The sequence below is a fragment of the Oryctolagus cuniculus genome, chromosome 16, assembly GCF_964237555.1.
Source record: "Oryctolagus cuniculus chromosome 16, mOryCun1.1, whole genome shotgun sequence".
In the NCBI taxonomy this organism is placed as follows: Eukaryota; Metazoa; Chordata; class Mammalia; order Lagomorpha; family Leporidae; genus Oryctolagus; species Oryctolagus cuniculus.
In genome coordinates, this window is record NC_091447.1 from 66,798,285 (window position 1) to 66,817,778 (window position 19,494).

The 19,494-nt window shown below is 60.6% G+C and overlaps 1 protein-coding gene across 10 annotated transcripts in view; it reads right to left on the reverse strand.

Moving 5' to 3' along the window:
* The window catches only part of DNM2 (dynamin 2), a 67,699-nt gene that overhangs the window by 42,644 nt on the left and 5,561 nt on the right, over positions 1-19,494 (reverse strand). For all 10 annotated transcript variants that reach the window (XM_051838120.2, XM_051838119.2, XM_051838117.2 and 7 more), the window contains exon 2: positions 1,123-1,196. In XM_051838120.2, the coding sequence (XP_051694080.1) occupies positions 1,123-1,196 (74 nt within the window). The remainder of the gene's footprint in view (positions 1-1,122; positions 1,197-19,494) is intronic.

Consider the following 19,494-nt stretch of genomic DNA (forward strand, 5'->3'; position numbering starts at 1 on the left):
AGGCGCCCGTCGGGGGCGGCACCTCCCCAGGGGCTGCTGTTCCACATGTGTGGACGCGGCACCTTCTTCGAGCGCTCAACAAGGCGCTACTGTTATCTGCACTGTCCAGAGAGGAAGGCGGGCTTGGAGCCGCGGTGCCTCCCCTGGAGCCGGGCGATCTTGGCCCAGCTCCTCCCACCACGGAGGACTTTTAGTGTGGCGGGGGACCAGCCGCATCGCCCAGAAACTCGGGAAAAACACTCACCCCTGCCCTCATAATCTAACAAACCTACCTGTGGCCCAGCCCTAACTTCTAGAACCTGACTGCTGCTCCTCCCAACACAGCTGATTGCCCACCTCAACCCAGAGGAAGCAGCCTATTGGCTGGTGGGTGTCGGGCCAACCTGCTCCCGGCTCTCACTGAGGATGGGCGGGGCCAGAGGATGAAGGCAAGGCCAGGGCTCAGGCGGGAACCAGTCCCTCGCAGGGGAGGCACCTGGGTCTGCGGAAACCTGGTTCCGCCTCGGCATCCAGGGTGCACTGGGCCTGGGGCACCGTGCAGGAAGGATTCTGCTGTTCGGGCGTGGCTGTGGCTACAGAGAAAGCCACCCTTCTGCATCTCAGGGTGACTGTCACGTGTGCAAAGGGGCTGGCGCGAGTCTGTGGTGCTCCACTTCCAGTCCAGCCCCTGCTAATGCGCCTGGGAAAGCAGTGGAAGATGGCCCGAGGGCTTGGGCCCCTGCACCCACGTGGGAGACCCAGATGGAGCTCCTGGCTCCTGGCTCCTGGCTTTGTCTGGGCCCAGCCCTGGCCTTGTGGCCACCTGGGTTGTGAACTAGCAGATGGAAGATTCTTCTCTCTTCCTCTTTTTCTGTAACTCTGCCTTTCAAATAAATAAATATTAAAAAAAAAGGGGGGGTGGAGCTAAGCAAAAACATGTCACCTGCCACTCTGACATGTGGTGGCTTGGTCACGGTTGAGGACCCCGGGGCTGGCTGTGGGGGTGTTCACTGAGCGGTCTCCACTTCCTATGAACTTGTGGATTCCAACTCAGGCGACAGCTCCCCAGTGCCCGGCCACCAGCCCCCACATCCATCAGGACCACAGTCATTTCCCGACGCAGCTGGGAGCCGCCCACCGTACCTGTTTTTGAGAAGATGAGCTGCAGGATGAGCGGCCGCCGGGTGACGATTCCTGAGCCACGGGGAAGGAAGTCCCTGTGAGGGGAAAGGGGACAGAGGTTACTCACGCCTGGCACGAGGGGCAGGAAGTGTGGCCACACAGGGCGGAGGAGGCTGTCTCGCCATTTGGATGAGCTCAGCAAAGACACCCAGCCCAGCCGGGCCCGGGCAGCACGCTTGCCTTGGGGGTGCTGAGGCCCAGGGCTGAAGGTCCCACGGACAGAATCCCGGACGAGTATATGGAGGACCTCCCCCATACCCAGAACAGAGCGAGGCTGTGAGTTAACAGGACACCACATTGCACGACGTAAAGGCGGGAGACAAGACAGAAGTTGGTGACAACTGTGGTAGGCTGTACGGCCCGAAATCCGTGGAGTTTGATGAGCGGCTGCCTGGGCTCAGCACAGGGAGGGAGGAGCCCTCTGGGGTGACCTGGACTGCGGCAGAGTCTCTACAACGCACTGTCAATGTGCTTCTGCGAGCCACTGATTGCCGGACGAGCCAACGTCACGGCGCACTCAGCCCTCCGTATCCAGGGGCTCCGCACGCTCCGATTCGACCAACGAGGATCAAAGACAGCATCCGAACAGCCCCACTGCGCTAACCATGCACGGACCGCTCGCTTGGCCTCTGGCCCCTGACCAACAGCACTCCCACCGTTTACACCATATCCACCTGGCACTAGGTACTGCTGGTCACCCAGGCACGATGTGGCGTCGGCATGCGGTGTGCCAGGTGCTGTGCAGACCCTACACCACTCTGTAGAAAGGACCGGGCATCCTCGGACGCTGGCATCAGAGCGGGTCCCGGAACCCATACCCCTAGATTCAAGATTATCCCTTGACTAAGTGGTTTAAGGAACACCGTATCCAGTACGTAGGCTACCTACACACTACGTTACATATTTTGCTTGGAGGATCCCCATGAGCGTCCCTGTGCACATAAAGGCATGGCCGCATCCACCTGGATTCCAGCCAGGCCACAGACGCTCTGTACCTTCGAGAAAGGAAAGTCCAGGGGCTGGTGTGGTGGGGCGGTGGGGTAAGTCACCACCTGCAATACTGAGACCCCATATCACAGCGCCAATGTGAGTCCCGGCTGCTCTGCTTCCGATCCTGCTCCCTGCCAATGCACCCGGGAGAGGCAACAGGTGGTGGGTGGCTCAAGGACTTGGGTCCCTGCCACCCAAGGGGGAGACCTGGATGGAGCTCCTGGCTCCTGGCTTCAGCCAGGTCCAGCCTTGGCTGTTGCAGCTATTTGGGGAGTGAACCAGTAGATGGAAGATCTCTCTCTCTCTCTCTCTCTGCAGCTGGGGCTCAGGGCCATCAGCGACCCCAGCACCCTCTACAGTGCTGGTGCACCAGGTCAGCGCTCCCCAGGCGGCCAGGCTCCCACAGCCCCCAGGAGAGGGCTGGGGCGGGGGGGGACAGGCCCAACGGGAGTGGAGCTGCGAGTGGTGCTGGGGTCCCGAGGAAGGGGCTGTCATTCTCACAGCCAGGCTGCCTGATGGGACCTGGAGACAGCACCTGGGACAGGTGCAAGCTCTCCAACGCCCCCTGACGGCAGCAGGTTCCGGGTGTTCACCGGGGCAGGGTGAGGGTGTGGCTGGCACTGGAGGGCAGCAGGCCGACCCTGGACAGGCCAAGGCGTCTTAGGAGGTGGACACGGCCCAGGGGGATGTGTGCGAGCCCTGCGGGGTGAGCCCTGGCCTCTCATCCTGTCTCGGCACCCCTCAGAGGACACTACGTGTCCTGGCTCCATGGGTGCTACGGTGACAAAGAGCCTGACTGTCCCGCGCACCTCGTGTGGCCTCCCTGAGCCATCCGTTCCTCCGTCTGTCTCCCATTTGGCCGGGCAGCAAACTGAGGCACGCGCTTGATCTGCGCCTGGGCCAAGGTCATGCACTCACCTCCTACCAAGCACCTTGGAGGTGCTGGGGACGCTGGCGCTGACGCGTGACACGCCAATAGGTGGGAGGGTCGGGGACCGTCAGGGGAAGGTGTCTGAGGAGGAGGATGGTGGAGGAAGGCACAGGAAGCCAGGCGGCAGAGTGGGCAGGGCTGAGGAGACAGCAAGGCCACGTGCAGGCCACCGATGTCCAAAGTCAGCTCCTCACCGCAGCCCGTGCCCAAGAACACCAGGTTCTCCCGGGGATGCGGCAGGCTGCTGGGGGCGCTCGACCCTGGCCCTGCCCCTCCCCGAGCCCCAGGCCATCTGGCTCCCAGGCATCAGCGGAGAGGCAGGGACAGAGGGACCTTGGCACAGGGCAGACATGGTGCCTGTATTTCCAGCGTGTAAGTAGCACGCGCGGATGATACGAGAGGAGCGTGGAAGTGTGATTCCCACATCCTGGCGCTGCAGAGCCTCCACACCCACCGGTGGGCGTGTCTCAAGTTCAAGTTCATTCCCTTTCACGGCTGAAATCGAGCTCTGTGGCTTGGATGGACCACACGTGTGTTCACCCACTCACCGGGGGTGGAGACGGACTTCCCCAGTTCAGGGCTGAAATGAACACAGCAGCTCTGACCCTTCCCCTGCGTGGGCCTTGTGGAGACGGATGCCCTGGTTTCTCTGGCTGAGTCACAGGGTGGACTTGAACTAGAGCAGGCAAAACCCGTCGCCAGCGATAGGAATCAGAGCAGAGGCTGCCTTTCGGGGAACGTGACCTCAAGGCTCAGGAAGGAACGCCCTAGATCCTGATGTGTCCAGTAGCCAACAGCGTACGTGCATTTATTAAAAAATAAAAAACAAAAACACATAAGCAACACCCACGCTCAACATGTGCATGATTTAACATATCTAAGGGAAATCTCTGGGAAGGGTCTCACAAGGAAGACGGGGCGGGTACGCCCATGTTGATGCAGATACAAACGCACAGCGGGTGGGCCCCGCGTCAGGCCTGGCAAATTAAAACAGCCGCGCCCCCCATCCTCGGAGTCCTGGGGCTCCAGCTTCCTGCCAATGCAGACCCCGGGAGGCTGCAGCGGGGACGGCTCAAGGCACTGAGTTCCTGCCACCCATGTGGAGACCTGGGTCGAGCTGCAGGCATTTGAAGGGGGGGACGGGCAGATGGGAGCTCTCTGTGCGTGACTCTCAAATGGTTAAGAAAAAGTACAGCAGGAACACGGCATTGAATTTGGCCCAAGGCGGTGCAGCTGGTCTGGTTAGATCAATCACAGCCCGGCCAGGTCACAGGGCGGCCACACACGCCACACGGAAAGGGGCTTCCACCTCCCTGCGTGGGACTTCCTTCTGCGTGCACAGAGGCAGAAAACAAACAGGTGCACAGAATGTCAGTGCTTTGTGACTGAAGGAAACCAAACCAAAGCACACAGCGCCCCGGGAGGCCACGCCCTGGCCCCCTGCCTCTCCGCCCCGTCTTTGAATTTGGCATTGCACCCTGCACACAGGCGGCACCAGGTGCCAACAAAATATTTTTGGTATGCAGGAGCTTTGAGTGTGTATGTGGGAAAAACTGGAATTCACTAAGTCTGGGGGCCAAAAGATGGGGAGAGCCACGTTCAGCTCCTTTTTCCCAGCACCCATTTTCCATGAGCTTTTTGAAGACCCCGTGGATGCGTGCATCTCATTTTTTTCCCCCACTGAGGTAGATTTATCTTCAAATCCCGGTTTCCCGTGGCCTTTTGGAAGCACGCCAGTCATTAAGCCGTGGAATGTTGAACGAGCTCCTGCAGGGAGCTGAGACTCCCTGGACCACACCTCTCCACGGTGAAGATTCAGTGGCGGGGCCGGCGCTGTGCGTAGCAGGTTAATCCTCCACCTGCGGTGCCGGCATGCCATACGGACGTCAGTTCGAGTCCCGGCTGCTCCACTTCCAATCCAGTGCTCTGTTATGGCCAGGGAAAGCAGTGGGAGACGGCCCATGTCCTTGGGCCCCTGCACCTGTATGGGAGACCCGGATGGAGCTCCTGGCTCCTGGCTTCGAATTGGCGTAGCTCCAGCCATTGCAGCCAACTGAGCAGTGAACCAGCAAATGGAAGGCCCCTCTCTCTCTCTCTCTGCCTCTCCTCTCTTTGTGTAACTCTGACTTTCAAATAAATACATAAATCTTAAAAAAAAAAAAAAATTCAGTGGCACAAATGTGTTGGTTCCACTCTACGGAAGCGCCAGCGGCGCTGGGGTGGCCTCCTGCCCAAGGTCACGCGGCAGGGCAGAGGGAGTGGCTGAGCTCTCCGACCAGCAGGCCACCTGGCGGCTCAGCCCCCACGTCCGACACAGGGGCGGCCAGCAGGACAGCGCTGTAAGCCACTGGTGTTGGCGGGCGCTGTCCTGTGACTGTGCCCTCGGGCGCGGCTGAGGCGCCAGGCACCGGGAAGACAATGGGGACGCCCCAGCCACCACCAGCGTCAAGCGCAGACAAGGGACAGTCACAGCTCAGAAGAACACAGGGCAAGTGTGATGCCAGACGGGAGCCAGCGAGCTCCGGGCACGCGCGGGAGAGGGCGGCTTTCTGGGGCAGGAAGGATGCGGGGAGGGTCGGCACCATGGAGCGGGCAGGCAGCGGGGCCTGGCGCGCAGAACCAGGAGAGCGCCCCCCAGAGCCCCAGGAATCTCTTGGGCCCAGCATAGATCAGAAGTGCTCACACGGCCTCCGGGAAACCGCCTCCCAGGCAGCCCTGTTGAGAACCCTGACTGTCCCCTTAGCGGGAAGCCACGGTCAAGCCTCAGCCATCTGCTTCCTCTTCCTGATCCCACTCACACTCCCTGAGTTACCAAGTCCCTCATGGTGGCTAAAAGCCACCTAGCCCCTGCCCTCTCTCCTCTGTGGCTACCACAGTGCCTGTGTGTTCTGGCCCCCGCTCGCCCGTCTCCATGCTGTGTGACCTCGGGCACCTTCCCTGCTTCTCTGGTCTGGGTTTGTGAGCCCAAACGACTCTTGCTGAGAGAGACGTCCTGCACTCCTGGACACCTCCCACCCCCGTGCCCCATTTTCTCTGCCCATGAACAGGCTCTGAGGGTCACCAGGGGCGAGCGCTGGGCCCAATGCTTACGGCGCCCGGATCCCACATCCAAGTGCCTGCGTTGGACACTCAGCTCCGCGGCTGCTGCAACTTCACCCTAAGGTGCACCCTCGGGAGGCAGTGGTGACGACCAGGTGACTGCCACCCATGTGGGAGCCCTGGATGGAGCTCCTGCTTCTTGGCACCTGGCCACTCACTGTCATTTGGTTGCTGGCGTGGCTCACACGGCCCCCTGTGCCAGCTGCCAGGGGCTGGCACACAGCAGACGCCAAATTCGGCGTGAGCTCTCGTTGCCGCGCCATACCTGGCTTCCCAGCTGTGGCCCTCCACTGTCTTCCTAAAACCAAGACCCTGCCTCCAAGCCTCTGACACAGTCCCAGCTCGGACAGTCCGGGCGCGACGCCAGCGCTGCCCAGAGCCCCAGCCCCCCTCCTCACCCTCAGCCCCGGGATCTCTCTGGCACTTCTGGCCTCCGAGCTCTGTAAGGAGCCGCTCACTTCTCCCTGGAAGAAGAGAGCCCCTGGGAGGGCAGCCAAGGGCAGGGTGTGACAGGGTGTGACTGTGACCTTGACCCTGGGCAGATCAGAAGCCCTGCTTGTTTATTTGCTGTCTTTTGAACAAAAGCCCCCCCACCAGGAGTCCTTGACTTCCAGCCCCCCCAGGAGGGTGGGGAAGGCTGTGTGCAGGAACAACAAGGCTGAAACCCCAGGCCTTTCCCAGCGAGGACAATAAACAGATAAGCCAGCGTGAGTCAGGTGACAGGTGCCCAGCCCAGGATCCCTTCCTCATCCCCGTATACTCGCAGGGTGCTTCTCACAGTGTCTCCAGGCCTCAGAGTGCCGAGAGGAGACACAGAATGCCGCAGCCAGGCCTCGGCACTGTGCAGGCTGCAGGAAGAGCCACTCAGCAGGTGCCGGGGTGGGGGTGGGGCCCACTCTGCCTGGCCCCTCCCTTATCAGAGTCCCACAGGGAGCGCTGGCCGCCTGCCAGGCTGGCTCTGCCCCCAGGTCAAACAAAACCCTCTGCAAACCCACAGGAGTGAACCCCCTTGCACAGACGGGGCGGTCAAGGCTGGGAGTGCCCAAGCCACTTGGCCAGGAAGGCGTGGGGCTGGGACAGGAGCACAGGGAGGGCCACTGTGACGCAGGTCCCCGGCCACCACGACCCACCCAGGGGCCTTCTTTGTCCTGCCAGGACAGAAATGGAGCCCCGCGCTCAGCTACCTGGCTCCCAACACCCAGCCAGGCCGCCCATGCGTCCACCACAGTGCCCCTTTCTGTTTCTTCCACCATAACCAGCACTCCCAGGCGTGCAGGCCTGAGCCCTAGCCACACTAGCGGCCCAGGGCACACCCAGCAACCCCAGATAGGTGTCACCACACCCTTGTCATCACCCCAAAAGGCTCCAGCTCGGCCCCCTGCTCACTCTGCTGTGGCTACACTGGTTTCCTCCCGGTTCCCCCAACCGAACCCTTGTGGTCCTGCCCCAGGGCCCTTGCCCGGCTGCTTTCTTGGCCGGAGGTGATGGCTCAAGTGTTTGGGTTCCTGCCACTCCTGTGGGAGGCGCGGATTGAGGTGCAGGCTCCCGGCTTTGGCCCAGCCCAGCCTGGGCTGTAGCGGGCACTGGGGCATTGAAGTCATGGACGGGACATCTCTGCCTCGGTCTCCCTGTCTTGCAAATTAAAACAAAGAGGGGCAGAAAGCACCGGGGGAGGCCGGCACCTCCAGGCCTTCCAAGTGCCCTCCTGGCTCTGTTTCACCACCCCCAGCCCAGCCGGGCCGCCCCTCCCTGCTCAGGAATCCTGCAGCTCCCCGGGGCCAGCCCCGCCCCTGGCACCTTGCTCTACAGGGCCAGGCCAAGCAGGCAACAGAAGCAGGAAGTGTGGGGCTGGCCAGACCCCGGCTCAAGTCCGGGTACTGCCTGCTCCTTTCTGTTCAACCTGAGCAGGTGTCCCTCTGTCTCCTCGTTTGTGGAGTGGAGATGCCACCACCGGCCTCGGTTTGCCAGCTTCTCAACTACGGTGCTCCTCCCGCCACAGAGCTGAAACTCCACACCACACAGAATCTGACCCTTCTCCAGGGTTCCCGAGTGCTCCCCACAGCCTGCCGAGCTCTGAGCAACAGCTGTCACCTGTGTGCCCTCACCCCTACCTCTCTCACACATCTTCTCCAGCTACATGGGTGATCAAGGAGCAAGAAGGAAACCACACACATTTCTGCCCCAGGGCCTTTGCACGGCTAATCATCTGCCAGGAATGTCCGTTTCCTCCCTCCATGCGTTCTGAGTCACCTCCTCAGGGAGCCCTGCTGGTCTCCCATTCCCCGGCACGGGGCCGGTTTTGTCCCCCACTCAGCACTGTCACTCGCTGGGACACTGCTGGTCGATTTGCTTATTTATCAGTGGACGCACCCTGAGAGGTGGGAGGTTAAGGTCCTGTCTTCCTCGGGGACCCCGGACTCCAGGCACACACCCCGGCGTGTGAGAAATGCCCCACGGCTGGACGTGGAGTAGCGGGTCAGTGTGCGAGGACAGCCGACTCCCTGCACCTCTGCTTCAGGGTGGGGGAGCCAGCCAGACCCATCTGGGGACCGCAGCAGCGACAGCACAGGGCCATGCATGCACCACACCCAGCTCTCCTGTCTGTCCACCCTTCCTGCCTGCAGAGGGGCAGAGTGGGGATGGGAACCCTGGGAAACCTGCCGCTTTATGGTCTCCAACGTGACTTGGATCTCCCTGCTCTGTGACCTTTTGTAAGAAAATAACCTTTTATGCTTTTACAACAGGCAAATGTCTACATTGTAACTTCTCGGCTGTACTTGATGGAAAGCCTCAGAGCCACCGCACAGCCTAGCAGTTTTCAAAGGTGATGGGGACGCCGCTCCAATCTGGGGACGCGGGGCTCTCTGCCCTTGGGGGGTCTCCTCGGTGCCACCCTGGCAGCGGGCAGTGGGCAGCCTGCATCCCACTGCCATGCCTGGCTGCGAGTCTCTCCCCAGCTGGGCCAGGTGTCCTGCTCTGGAACACAGGGCGTGGTGGGGACACAGGTGCCAGGTGAGGGCCAGAGCTGGCAGCGTCCCAACAGCCCCGGCACGGTGGACGGCCACGTGCCATTTCCCAGCTCTGCACGGATCCCCTCCCTGAGGGCGCAACTGAGACCGCGAGGCAAGATTCTGGGAAAAAAGACGCGTGGCAGACCCAGTCCCCGGCACCGCCCCGGGCAGGCAGGCCGCACCACCACCTGACGATCTCTGTGGATCCATGGGCATTGTCTGCCGCACGCACAGAACACACGCCCTGCTCTGCTGCCGGCTCCCGAGGTCCCAAGGCCAAGTTCTGTGGGTGCCCGTGGGGGCACTCCTGGCCCCAGACCCAGAGAGCTTTGTGAAGTTCCAGCCAGACCACACTGCGCATGTGCGTTGACCTGCGGCTTCTGAAGCACCCAGGACAACACTGTGACCCCTGCCTGTGACCCACAAGGCCCAGCGTAACTGCCCGTGATGACCCGGCTTGCTCCCCTGGCTCCTCGCTGTGACCCTGACAAGTGGGCACTGGCCCAGGGCTCTGTGCTGGCCCCCCTGGTTGGCTCTGCCACCAGACACCGCAGGGGCTGTGGTCACTCGCGTCAGCTGCTGGCTCCAAGGCACACTTCCTCCTGCGTGAACAGCCTCCTTCCTGTCCTCCGTTGCCTGTGCTAGGCTGTCAACCCCACAGGGACAGGGGCCCTTGTCTGTCCTGGTTCAGCACCCAGCGTGCTGCCCAGCACACAGCAGGTGCACAATAATTGCTTGCTGCCACGTGACTTGCAGAGAGACTGGCCTCTTGGGGACATCCACGACAGGCAGGAGCTGCCTTGAGCTCCAGGCACGGGGCCCTCGCCAACCCTGCTTTGCACATGGGGAAACTGAGGCAGGGGAGAGTTAGGCAGCCCAGATGAAAGCCACACAGCTCAGAGCGGCCTCCTCATCAATGAGGCACCGAGGCCCTGCCGCCGGGAAGCACTTCTGGATGCAGATGGACAGGAAGCCAACTGGGAAGGTGACAGGCGAGCCAGCCTGGCTACCTCGTGCAGAATGACTTAGTCAACTGCCTGCTGGCTGGCCCCCAGCCTCACTGTGTGGCAAGGGCCATCGCCCCTGGGTCTCAGTCTGAGAAATGGGTGCGATCGCACTCGTCCCATGGCGTCAGCAGGACTAGAAGAGTCCCACGGAGGCCAGCACCAGGCACCCGTCGGGCCCCAGGCTTAGTGACGAGTTCCCAAGGCCGATGGAGGGAGGGGGCGGGGTCGAGCCCAGGAACCCACTACATGGGGAGGGCTTACACCCACTGCCTCCCCAGCCTGGCACGCGCCCAGGACCGGGCTCCGCACTGCTGAGAACCCAGTGCCAGACTGGGGGAGTCACCGAGGGAAGACGCGTATGCTGGGTCACGGCTCTGGCCTGAGACAGCCCGCAGCGGCTGCAGAGGTGGGAGGTGGCGCAGGTGGCACGTGGCCAGAGGCGGGGCGCGCTTGAGAGACCTGGCCGAACCAGCTTGGACAGCAGATGTGATCTCCACAAAAGCCCGTAGCTGCACGGAGGGATGAGGGCACAGCGCTGAGCACCGGAGAGCTCCCGGCCCGCAACGTCGCAGCCACGAGGGCATTTCAACACGCCTGGGCACAGACACACCGCGTCCCAGCCACGGCCAGGGATCCGCCCTGAGGCCAGCACACACCGGAGCCCGGCGGCCCCCCCAGGCTCCGTCTGGAGGGGGAAAACAAGAAACCGAGGAGTCCACATGGTGGGACCAGGATGTGCAGGAAGACTACACAGCCATGTAAAAGCATGGGGCGGGCTGGGCGTACGGCACAGCGGCTCAGTCGCTACCTGGGAGACCTACATTGTGAACCAGAGTCCTGAGTTCGAATCCCAGCTCCGCTTCCAAATCAGCTCCTGCTAATATACACCATGGGAGGCGGCAGCGATAGATAACTCAAGTACTAGGACCCCTGTAGCCCTCAGCAGAGACTCGGACGGAGCCCCAGGCTCCTAGGACCCCTGTCACCCACACTGCAGACCTGGACGGAGCCCCAGGCTCCTAGGACCCCTGTCACCCACACTGTAGACCCGGACAGAGCTCTGGCATCTTAGGGCACCTGTCGCCCACACTGGAGACCTGGACGGAGCTCTGGGCTCTTAGGACCCGTCGCCCACACTGGAGACCCGGATGGAGCCCCAGGCTCCTGGCTTTAGCCTGGCCCAGCCCTGGCTGCCGCGTGCATCTGGGGAGTGAACCAGTGCATGAGCGATCCCTGCCTCTCACTGACTTTCAAATGAAAATAAGTAGGTCACACATTTAGAAAGGAGAAAGAGAGAAACACTGGATATGGGAAATTGAGGCAGCTCAATAACAGTAATGGCTGGAGACGTCAATGCGTCACTGTTGATAATGGACAGGACAACCAAATGGAAAATCAACAAGGACACAGAAAACAGGATCAACACCAGGGGCCAATGAGAGCTGACAGACAGGAGAGCACACCCCACACAGCCACAGGCAAACACACACACACACACACACACACACACACACACACACACACAGAGTCATCAAGTGCACGGGGCGCCAGCTCCAGGACAGACTGGAATGGATCTGATGTTGAGCCATAAAGAATGACTTAAAAGACTACAACCAGGGACTGGCGCTGTGGCGCAGCACATTAACGCCCTGGCCTGATCGCTGGCATCCAATATGGACGCCGGTTCTAGTCCCGGCTGCTCCACTTCCAATCCAGCTCTCTGGGAAAAACAGAAGATGGCCCAAGTGCTTTGGCCCCTGCACCCACGTAGGAGACCCGGAAGAAGCTCCCGGCTTCAGATCAGCCCAGCTCTGGCCGTTGTGGCCATTTAGGGAGTGAACCAGAGGATGGAGGAGGACCTCTCTCTCTCTCTCTCTCTCTGTAGCTCTCCCTCAGTCTGTCTGTAACTCTACCTCTCAAAAAAAAATTAAAAAAAAATTTTTAAAAGACAAATCAGCAAAAAAGAGAGACCACGTAATTTTAAAATGGAGAAAGGATTTGAACAGTCATTTCCCTGAGTAAGATGCACACGGAGTGAGTAAGCACACAGAGAGCTCACAGTCACTGAGGGAAGGCAAAACCCCCACAGTGAGATCAATACCACCCGCCCCCGCCAGGAGGCTACACTGAGGGGCAGACAGCAACAGGTGCTGGCAGGGTGCGGAGCGCCGGGAACGCCACCCACTGAAGGCGGACGTCAGGACGGCACGGGCCGGCGGCAAAGCATTCCGGCGTCTCTCTACAGGCCCGACGTGTTTCCCAGCCCCGCGATACCAGTCCTCGCTGGAGCCACGCAAGGGAGAGGAAAACACCGCATCCACGCCTCACAGCAGCACGACCCAAAAGCACAGACATGGAGCACAGAAGTGGCTGTGGCCAGGGGCCAGGGTGGGCGGGGGCGGCTCACTGGTATGAGGGCTGGAGAGAGGAGAACGTTCTGGAATCAGATCCCAGGGATGGTCTTGAGATTCTGTAACTACACTAAAGACCACGCTTTAGGGCTACTACTGTGGATGGCGAATTGCATCTCAACCAAGATGTTTAAGAGGAAAAACCAGAAAAAGCCTCAGGCGCGCCCCACGCATCCACAAGGAAATGGGTCCATCTTGAAGGTCAAATGGCGGAGCCACCCCCACACACTCACACCGCACCCTCCGGTCTCGGCCCTCTGGTCCCCTCAGAGACTCTGATCAGCCACAGCGAGATTTTTAAAATTTATTTATTTGACAGACACAGATGGAACTCCTATCCACTGATTCTTCTGTAAAAGGCCTACAACGGCCAGGGCTGGAGGCAGAGTTCCATCCTGGCTCCTGGCTGGGTGGCCGGGACCAGCCACTTCAGCTGGGGGTCACTGCCGCCCCCCAGGGTCTGTGTTAGCAGGAGCCAGGGCCACTGACACCAACGTGCGGCACAGGCATGTCAAGCACTGGGCTAACCAAGTGTAGCTGCTCTTCCTTTGTGGTACATCTCGCTCAGGTGTGCCTCGCCCACTGGCCGTGCCGTGACAACTGGGTCAGCCGGGCCCCAGCCAGGTGCAGCCCAGGACAGAGCTGGGCAGCGAGAAGGCCCAGAGTAGGGTGAGCGCTGCTGGGCGCTGGCAGCACAGGCCAACGATCACTGACCACACGCCAGGCAGATCAGCAGGCCCACACTGCGCCTCCCGGGACACTGGAGCACAGCGTGGCAGCGTGGAGACGACTTCAGCAGCGTGGCCAGGGAGGAGCCGCTGCAGCAGATGACAGGAGCCACAGGACTGACAGAGAGGGCAGGGGCAAAGGCCCTGGGGTGGGACAGGGCCTCACTCAACTAAGGAACTAGGAGGAGCCCAGGAGGCTGGCGCAGGCTGAATGAGAGAGGTGGTGGGGGGAGGGATGGGAGGGCATGGCGGTGAGTAGACAGGGTCACACAGGGCCTCACAGGGCCTCACTGAGGACCTGGGCTCCCCAGCTCCCTCTGCCCGCTCAAGGGACAGAGGCTGGGGCAGGAGGGACAGGAGGGGAGGTGGTACTGGTCTACACGGGCAGTACCAGGAAGTGGATCACACACCAACACGCACAGCGACAGTGAGGGTGGGTGCTGTGGCACCGAGTGTCAGCGGCCACTTGTGCCACCTGAATCCCTATCAGAGCGCCGGTTCAAACCCCGGCTGCTCCACTTCTGATCCAGCTTCTCCCTAAAGCGCCCGGGAAGGCAGCAGCTGACGGACAAGGACTCAGGCCCCTGCCACCCATGTGGAAGCCCCAGATGGAGCTCCGGAGACCAGCTGTTGTGGGCATTTGGGGTGTGAACTAGGAGATAGGAGATATCTTTCTGTCCCCCCCAACACCCCATCACTCCACCTTTCAGATAAGTAAGTAATCTTACGAACAAAGCAGTCCACGGTCCGAGAGACCCCACAGGTCTCTTCTGCGGCTGCAGCCGATTCTGAAATGTGGACTTCAGGGCAGGAATGCAGTCAGCCACAACAATGCAGGCAGACAAGGCTGAGTCACCCGGGACGCAGCTCCCGGGACGCAGGCACAGCACAGCTGCACAGGGCTCGCAACGGGAACACAGCGTCCAGGGTCACCCACGCCAGCCCGGGCCACTGATTCCTGACCTCAGCCACTCAATGGAGAAAAGATGGTCTTCCGAATACACAGTACCGCGAAAAAAAAAAAAAACAACCCAACACTGGACAGGCACACGGAAAACCAAACTGGATAAAGGAATGCACGGCTGGTCTGGCAGTGGAGATGCTGGGAGACTCTCGGGTCCTACGGCCGAGCGAGCGCCTGGGTACGCTCCCACCTCTGGCTCCTGCTTCCTGCTGCTGCGCGCGCTGGGAGGCAGCAGGTGCTGGCTCGAGGACGGGGGTCCCTGCCACCCCCCTGGGAGGCCTGGACTGAGTTCCTGGCTTCAGCCTCAGCCCAACTGAGACTGCTGTGGGCATCTGGGAGCAGACAGGAGCGCGCTCTCTCTCGCTCTCTCTCGCTCTCTCTCGCTCTCTCTTCCCCTCTCTCGCCCTCTTTCTCCCTTTTCAATAAATCAAGTCAAATAAAAATAACTGTTTACAAATGGATCCTATTTATGAAACACACAGAAACTTGCACATTAGTGTTTCACATCAGCATCATTTAGTTACCAAAAACCCGTGACAGTGTCCTTCCACGGGAAAACGGTTGAACAAACCAAGAAAAACCAGGCGCTTCCGAAAGTTCATGGAAAACAGAACTGATAGGTACGTTTTGCTTTTTTTTTTTTTTTTTTTTTTTTAAGATTTATTTTATTTATTTGAAAGGCAGAGACAGAGAAGAAAGAGAGGTCTTCCATCCCCTGGTTCACTCCCCAAATGGCCACAACCATCAGAGCTGGGCTGATCCGAAGCCAGGAGCCAGGAGCTTCTCCCAGGTCTCCCAGGAAGATGCAGGGGCCCAAGGACTTGGGTCATCTTCTATTGCTATCCCAGGCCATAGCAGAGAGCTGGATTGGAAGTGGAGCAGCCGGGACTCGAACCCATGCCCCTATGGGATGCTGGCACTGCAGGTGGCAGTTTTATCCGCTACGCCACAGTGCTGGGCCCTATTTGTAAACTTCTTAACGACCTCCCCCATATACATGAATTCCAAATGTTTTTGCACCAAATTCAATGTATGTGCTAACTCCATTTTCCATGATATTTCTGAACCTCCCGTGTCCTCTGCGTTTAAAAGGAGCAAATGAGGAGCCAGTGCTGGGAACAGCCGCGACGATCTGTTTGGCCACCCACAGTCCCTCCCGCAGTGTCAAGGTTCGAGTCCCCACCTATTTTCCACCCAGCTTCCTGCCAAGGTGCACCCTGGGAGGCAGCAGGTGATGGCTCAGGGACTTGGTCCTTGTCACCCACGTGGGAAACCTGGCTGGAGTTCTGGGCCACTGGCTTCCGTCTGCGCTAGCCCACTTTGGTGGGCTTGCTCGCTCCCACCCTGTCTCTCTCCCACACACACTCCCTCTCGACTGTTTCTGGCTCACGGTCACTCTGCTTTTTAATTTTTTAAAACGTCAAATAATAAAGAAATGCAAGCACGTGCACACTCACACCGGTCTCCGGTGCGCGGCGCGGAGTGAAACCTGCCAGACACAAAGGCGGGGCGGCTCCGATCTGGTGACGCCGGCGGGGGGCGGCTGCCAGGTGCAGGGGGCGTGGGCGTGCGGGTGATGCATTGTGTCCTGTGTCCCGATTGCAGTGGTAGTGACAGAACCCTCAGCTTCTGTCAAAACTCATGCAACCGTACACCAGAGAGGGATAATTACAGCCCCGAGGGCGCGCACGGCACCAGGAGGGCGGGCGAGCTCTGGGCCTACAGAGATCCCAAGATCGGGCCGCGAGGGCCCGCACGGCACCAGGAGGGCCCGCGGGCGGGGGCTGCCTGCGGGGGCATCCGTGGCCATCGCTCCTATTTTAACTTGATGTCACATGCAAGTATTGTCCCTTCTAACCACATTAACATTGTGTCGGGCTTTGTTTTTATTTTATTTTATTTATTTATTTATTAATTGACTTGAATGTCAGAGTTAGAGAGAGACACAGAGAAAGGCCTTCCATCCACTGGTTCACTCCCCAAGTAGCTCCAAGAGCCAGGGCAAAGCCAGGCGGAAGCCAGGAGCTTCTTCCGGGTCTCCCACATGGGTGCCCAAGTGCTCCGGCCGTCTTCTGCTGCTCTCCCAGGAGCATCGGCAGGGAGCTGGACAGGAACTGAAGCAGCTGGGACACAAACTGGTACCCATATGGACTGTAACTTTGACTTCCGAATAAATAAATAAATAAATCTTTAAAAAAATAAAAAAGCCACGAAGGACCGGGGCTACTCGCAAAGAGAGAGCGTGAGAAGGTCAGCCTCGCCAGCGCCGTCCGGCTGGGGCCGGGCACCCTTGGCAGGACCGGGAGCCAAGGAGGGCACCGGACAACGTGGTCTCCGTCTCCAAAACTCACGCAAGAAGACCCAAGGAGTCCACGCAGAGAACATTCCACAAGATACCAAGGTCACGAGAAAAGAGCAAAGTCCAAGCCGTCACAGGCCTGAGCTGGCAGGTGGGGAGGGGGACCTAAACGGGGTCCTGGGGCAGACCAGGGAGAGTGGGAACAACTGGGGAGATCGGAATGGGGTGCGGCTTCCCTCTGAATCAGCTCAGCACCGGCTCGGGGCATTTCAGAATGTTTTTATTTTCTGTAAGTCAAAAATCACTCCAGGGGCTGGCGTCGTGGCGCAGTGGGTCCCAGCTCCCTGCTCACATGCCTGGGGAAGCAGCAGCAGATGGCCAGGCGCCTGGGCTCCAGTATGCACGTGGGAGACCTGGATGGAGCTCCAGGCTCCTGGCTTCAGCCTGCCTCAGCCCCAGCGGTTGCAGCCATTCGGGGAGTGACCAGTGGATGGAAGATCCCTCTCTCTAACTCTGCATTTCAAATTAAAAAAATTTTTAAAAACTCGCTAGGACCAGCTTGCCCTGGGTAGACACTGGGTGCAGCTGCGCTCGGGACACCCACTTCCCCCATGGGAGTGCCTGGGTCCATGTCCCAGCTCTGCTTCTGGCTAAGGCGCCCCGAGGAGGCAGCAGGTGCCGGCCACCCACGTGGGTGACCAGCTTTGCGTTCTGGCCTCCCGGCTTTGGCCTGGGAAGCCCCCGCTCATGCAGACACGGGGGGAAGAACCAGCAAACTGGAGCTCCCTGCCTCTGTCTGGGCCTCTCTCTCTAAACAACAACAACCACCTCAAACATACAGCAGCAGCCTGCCCTGGCTCCCGGCGACCTGTGCCGGGCAGCACCGCCAGGCAACACCAGCAAGACAGGTGCTGTGAAGCCAGTGCTGCCCGACAAGACGCCCCGAGCCAGACCACAGCAAGGGTCCTCACACGGGGCCGGCGGCTGGGGGCCTCCAGTCGCAGCCCCCTCAGCCGGATTCGTAGATCCAGGGCACATCACTGCCGCACCGGCTGGAGAGGAACAAGGCCCCGAGGGCAGCTGCTGTGGCGCAGCAGGCCGAGCCCCCACCTGTGACACCTGCTCCCCACACGAGCGCCGGTTCGAGTCCCCGCTGCTCCGCTGCTGATCCAGCCTGTTGCAATGGGCCAAGCGGAGTGCCGGCTGTTGCAGGCGTCTGGGGAGATGAGCTGGAGGATGGAAGAGATCTCTCCCTACCACTCTGCCTTCCAAACCAGTCAGTCTTTAAAAGAACAACTTTGAAGGCCCCGTCCTCGGAGCTGGCGGGTTCCCGGCTGCAAGGCCGGCGGGAGGCCTCCGTCCACCAGCACAAAAGACAGACGTCTCAAGGCCACGACAGAGGGGGCTGTGTCCCTGATCCGCTACGGGGGCTTCCTCCATCCCCGGCCTGGCCGTGCCAGGGCGTGTCACCCAGCAGGACTGTTCCTGCCTGCTCGGCTCGCCCGACAGCCTGGCACCCCTGGGAGACTCTTATCACTGGGAAAATGTGTCACGGGGCAGAGTCTCCAGGGTGCCTCCTCCCTCCTCCAGGGCCCTGGACAGCTCTGCTGGCTTCCGGGCCACAGCTGGCAGGTCCAAGGTCGGAGCAAGTTCAGGTGGATCCCGGGTAGTTCCCCGTGACAAAGAGCATCAGTGGCACCCAGGCAGGAAGCAGGGGGGCCCTTGCTCACCCGGACAGCCCAGGAAGGGGACCCTACTCAAGTCCCACCTTACAGGCAAGCCAAGTCAGGCCAAAGACACCCCCAGGCTGCCTGACCTGGGGTCCCAGCCCGCTTCCTGTCATCAAAGCCACACGGCTCAGCCCTCCCCAAGGGCTGTGCCACCCCGAGGGCGCGTGCGGGGCTGGCCTCCAGCCCCCTCGCTCGGTGACTGTAACATTCCTTCTGTTCCGGTCTCACTCGTCCAATAAACACGAGAGCACTTCACACAGGTCCCGGAAAGTGGCATTCAAAGGTAAGCGTGGGGGGCGGGCGTCTGGCCTGGCCACGAACACGCCTGGGTTTGATGTCCGTCCAGCCCTGGCTCCAGGCTCCAGCTTCCCGGTGGCACCCAGGGCCTGGCACACAGCAGGTGTATCAAAGGCAAGAATGCCAGCACCAGGCATACGGGGAGGTTGAAAACCCGACCCGGCCGGGGCGAAGGTGCCGGGCCAGGCAGCGGTCAGCAGGTGTGGAAGGGAGGCCACCCCGAAGGCGGAGGCCGAGGCCGGGGCTGAAAAGGCAGGCAGCCTTGGGACAGCCTCAGTGCCTCAGCTTCCTCGCCTGTGCCATGGTCCCCAACGGAGCGCCCAGCTCAAGTCCCACCGACCCCGCTGCCGACCCGGCTCCCTGCTAATGCACACCCTGGGAGGCAGCAGGTCATGGCCCAAGTGCTTGGGTCCCTGCACCCACACGGGAGACCTGGATGGTGCAGTTCAAGAACCTGGGCCCCTGCGCCCACGTGGGAGACCCAGCCTGGCCCGGCCCTGCTGCAGCAGACACGGGGGGAGTGCACCAGAGGATGCAGGCGCTCTCTCGCCCTCTCTCTGGGCGTGTGTGTTTCAAACGTGGGCAGCCAGAGAGGGAGGGAGGGAAGAAGGAAGAAAACAAGCCGTGACCCGTGCGCGCTGCGTGGAACTCAGCTACAAGAGAGCCCGGCTGACACCGGCGTTCCCGCGTGGAGCTGCGGAGGGGCCGGCGGGTGCTGGCTTCCCCTTTTACAAGAAATGCTGTCCTCACCACCCCCTTGCGCAATTACAATTCAGACCAAGCAGGCATCTGGGGGGTGGCTTCCTGCGCCTCACGTGCCCAGCTTCTCCCTGTGGGCAGCCCTGCACCTGCCGCCACAGCGCGGC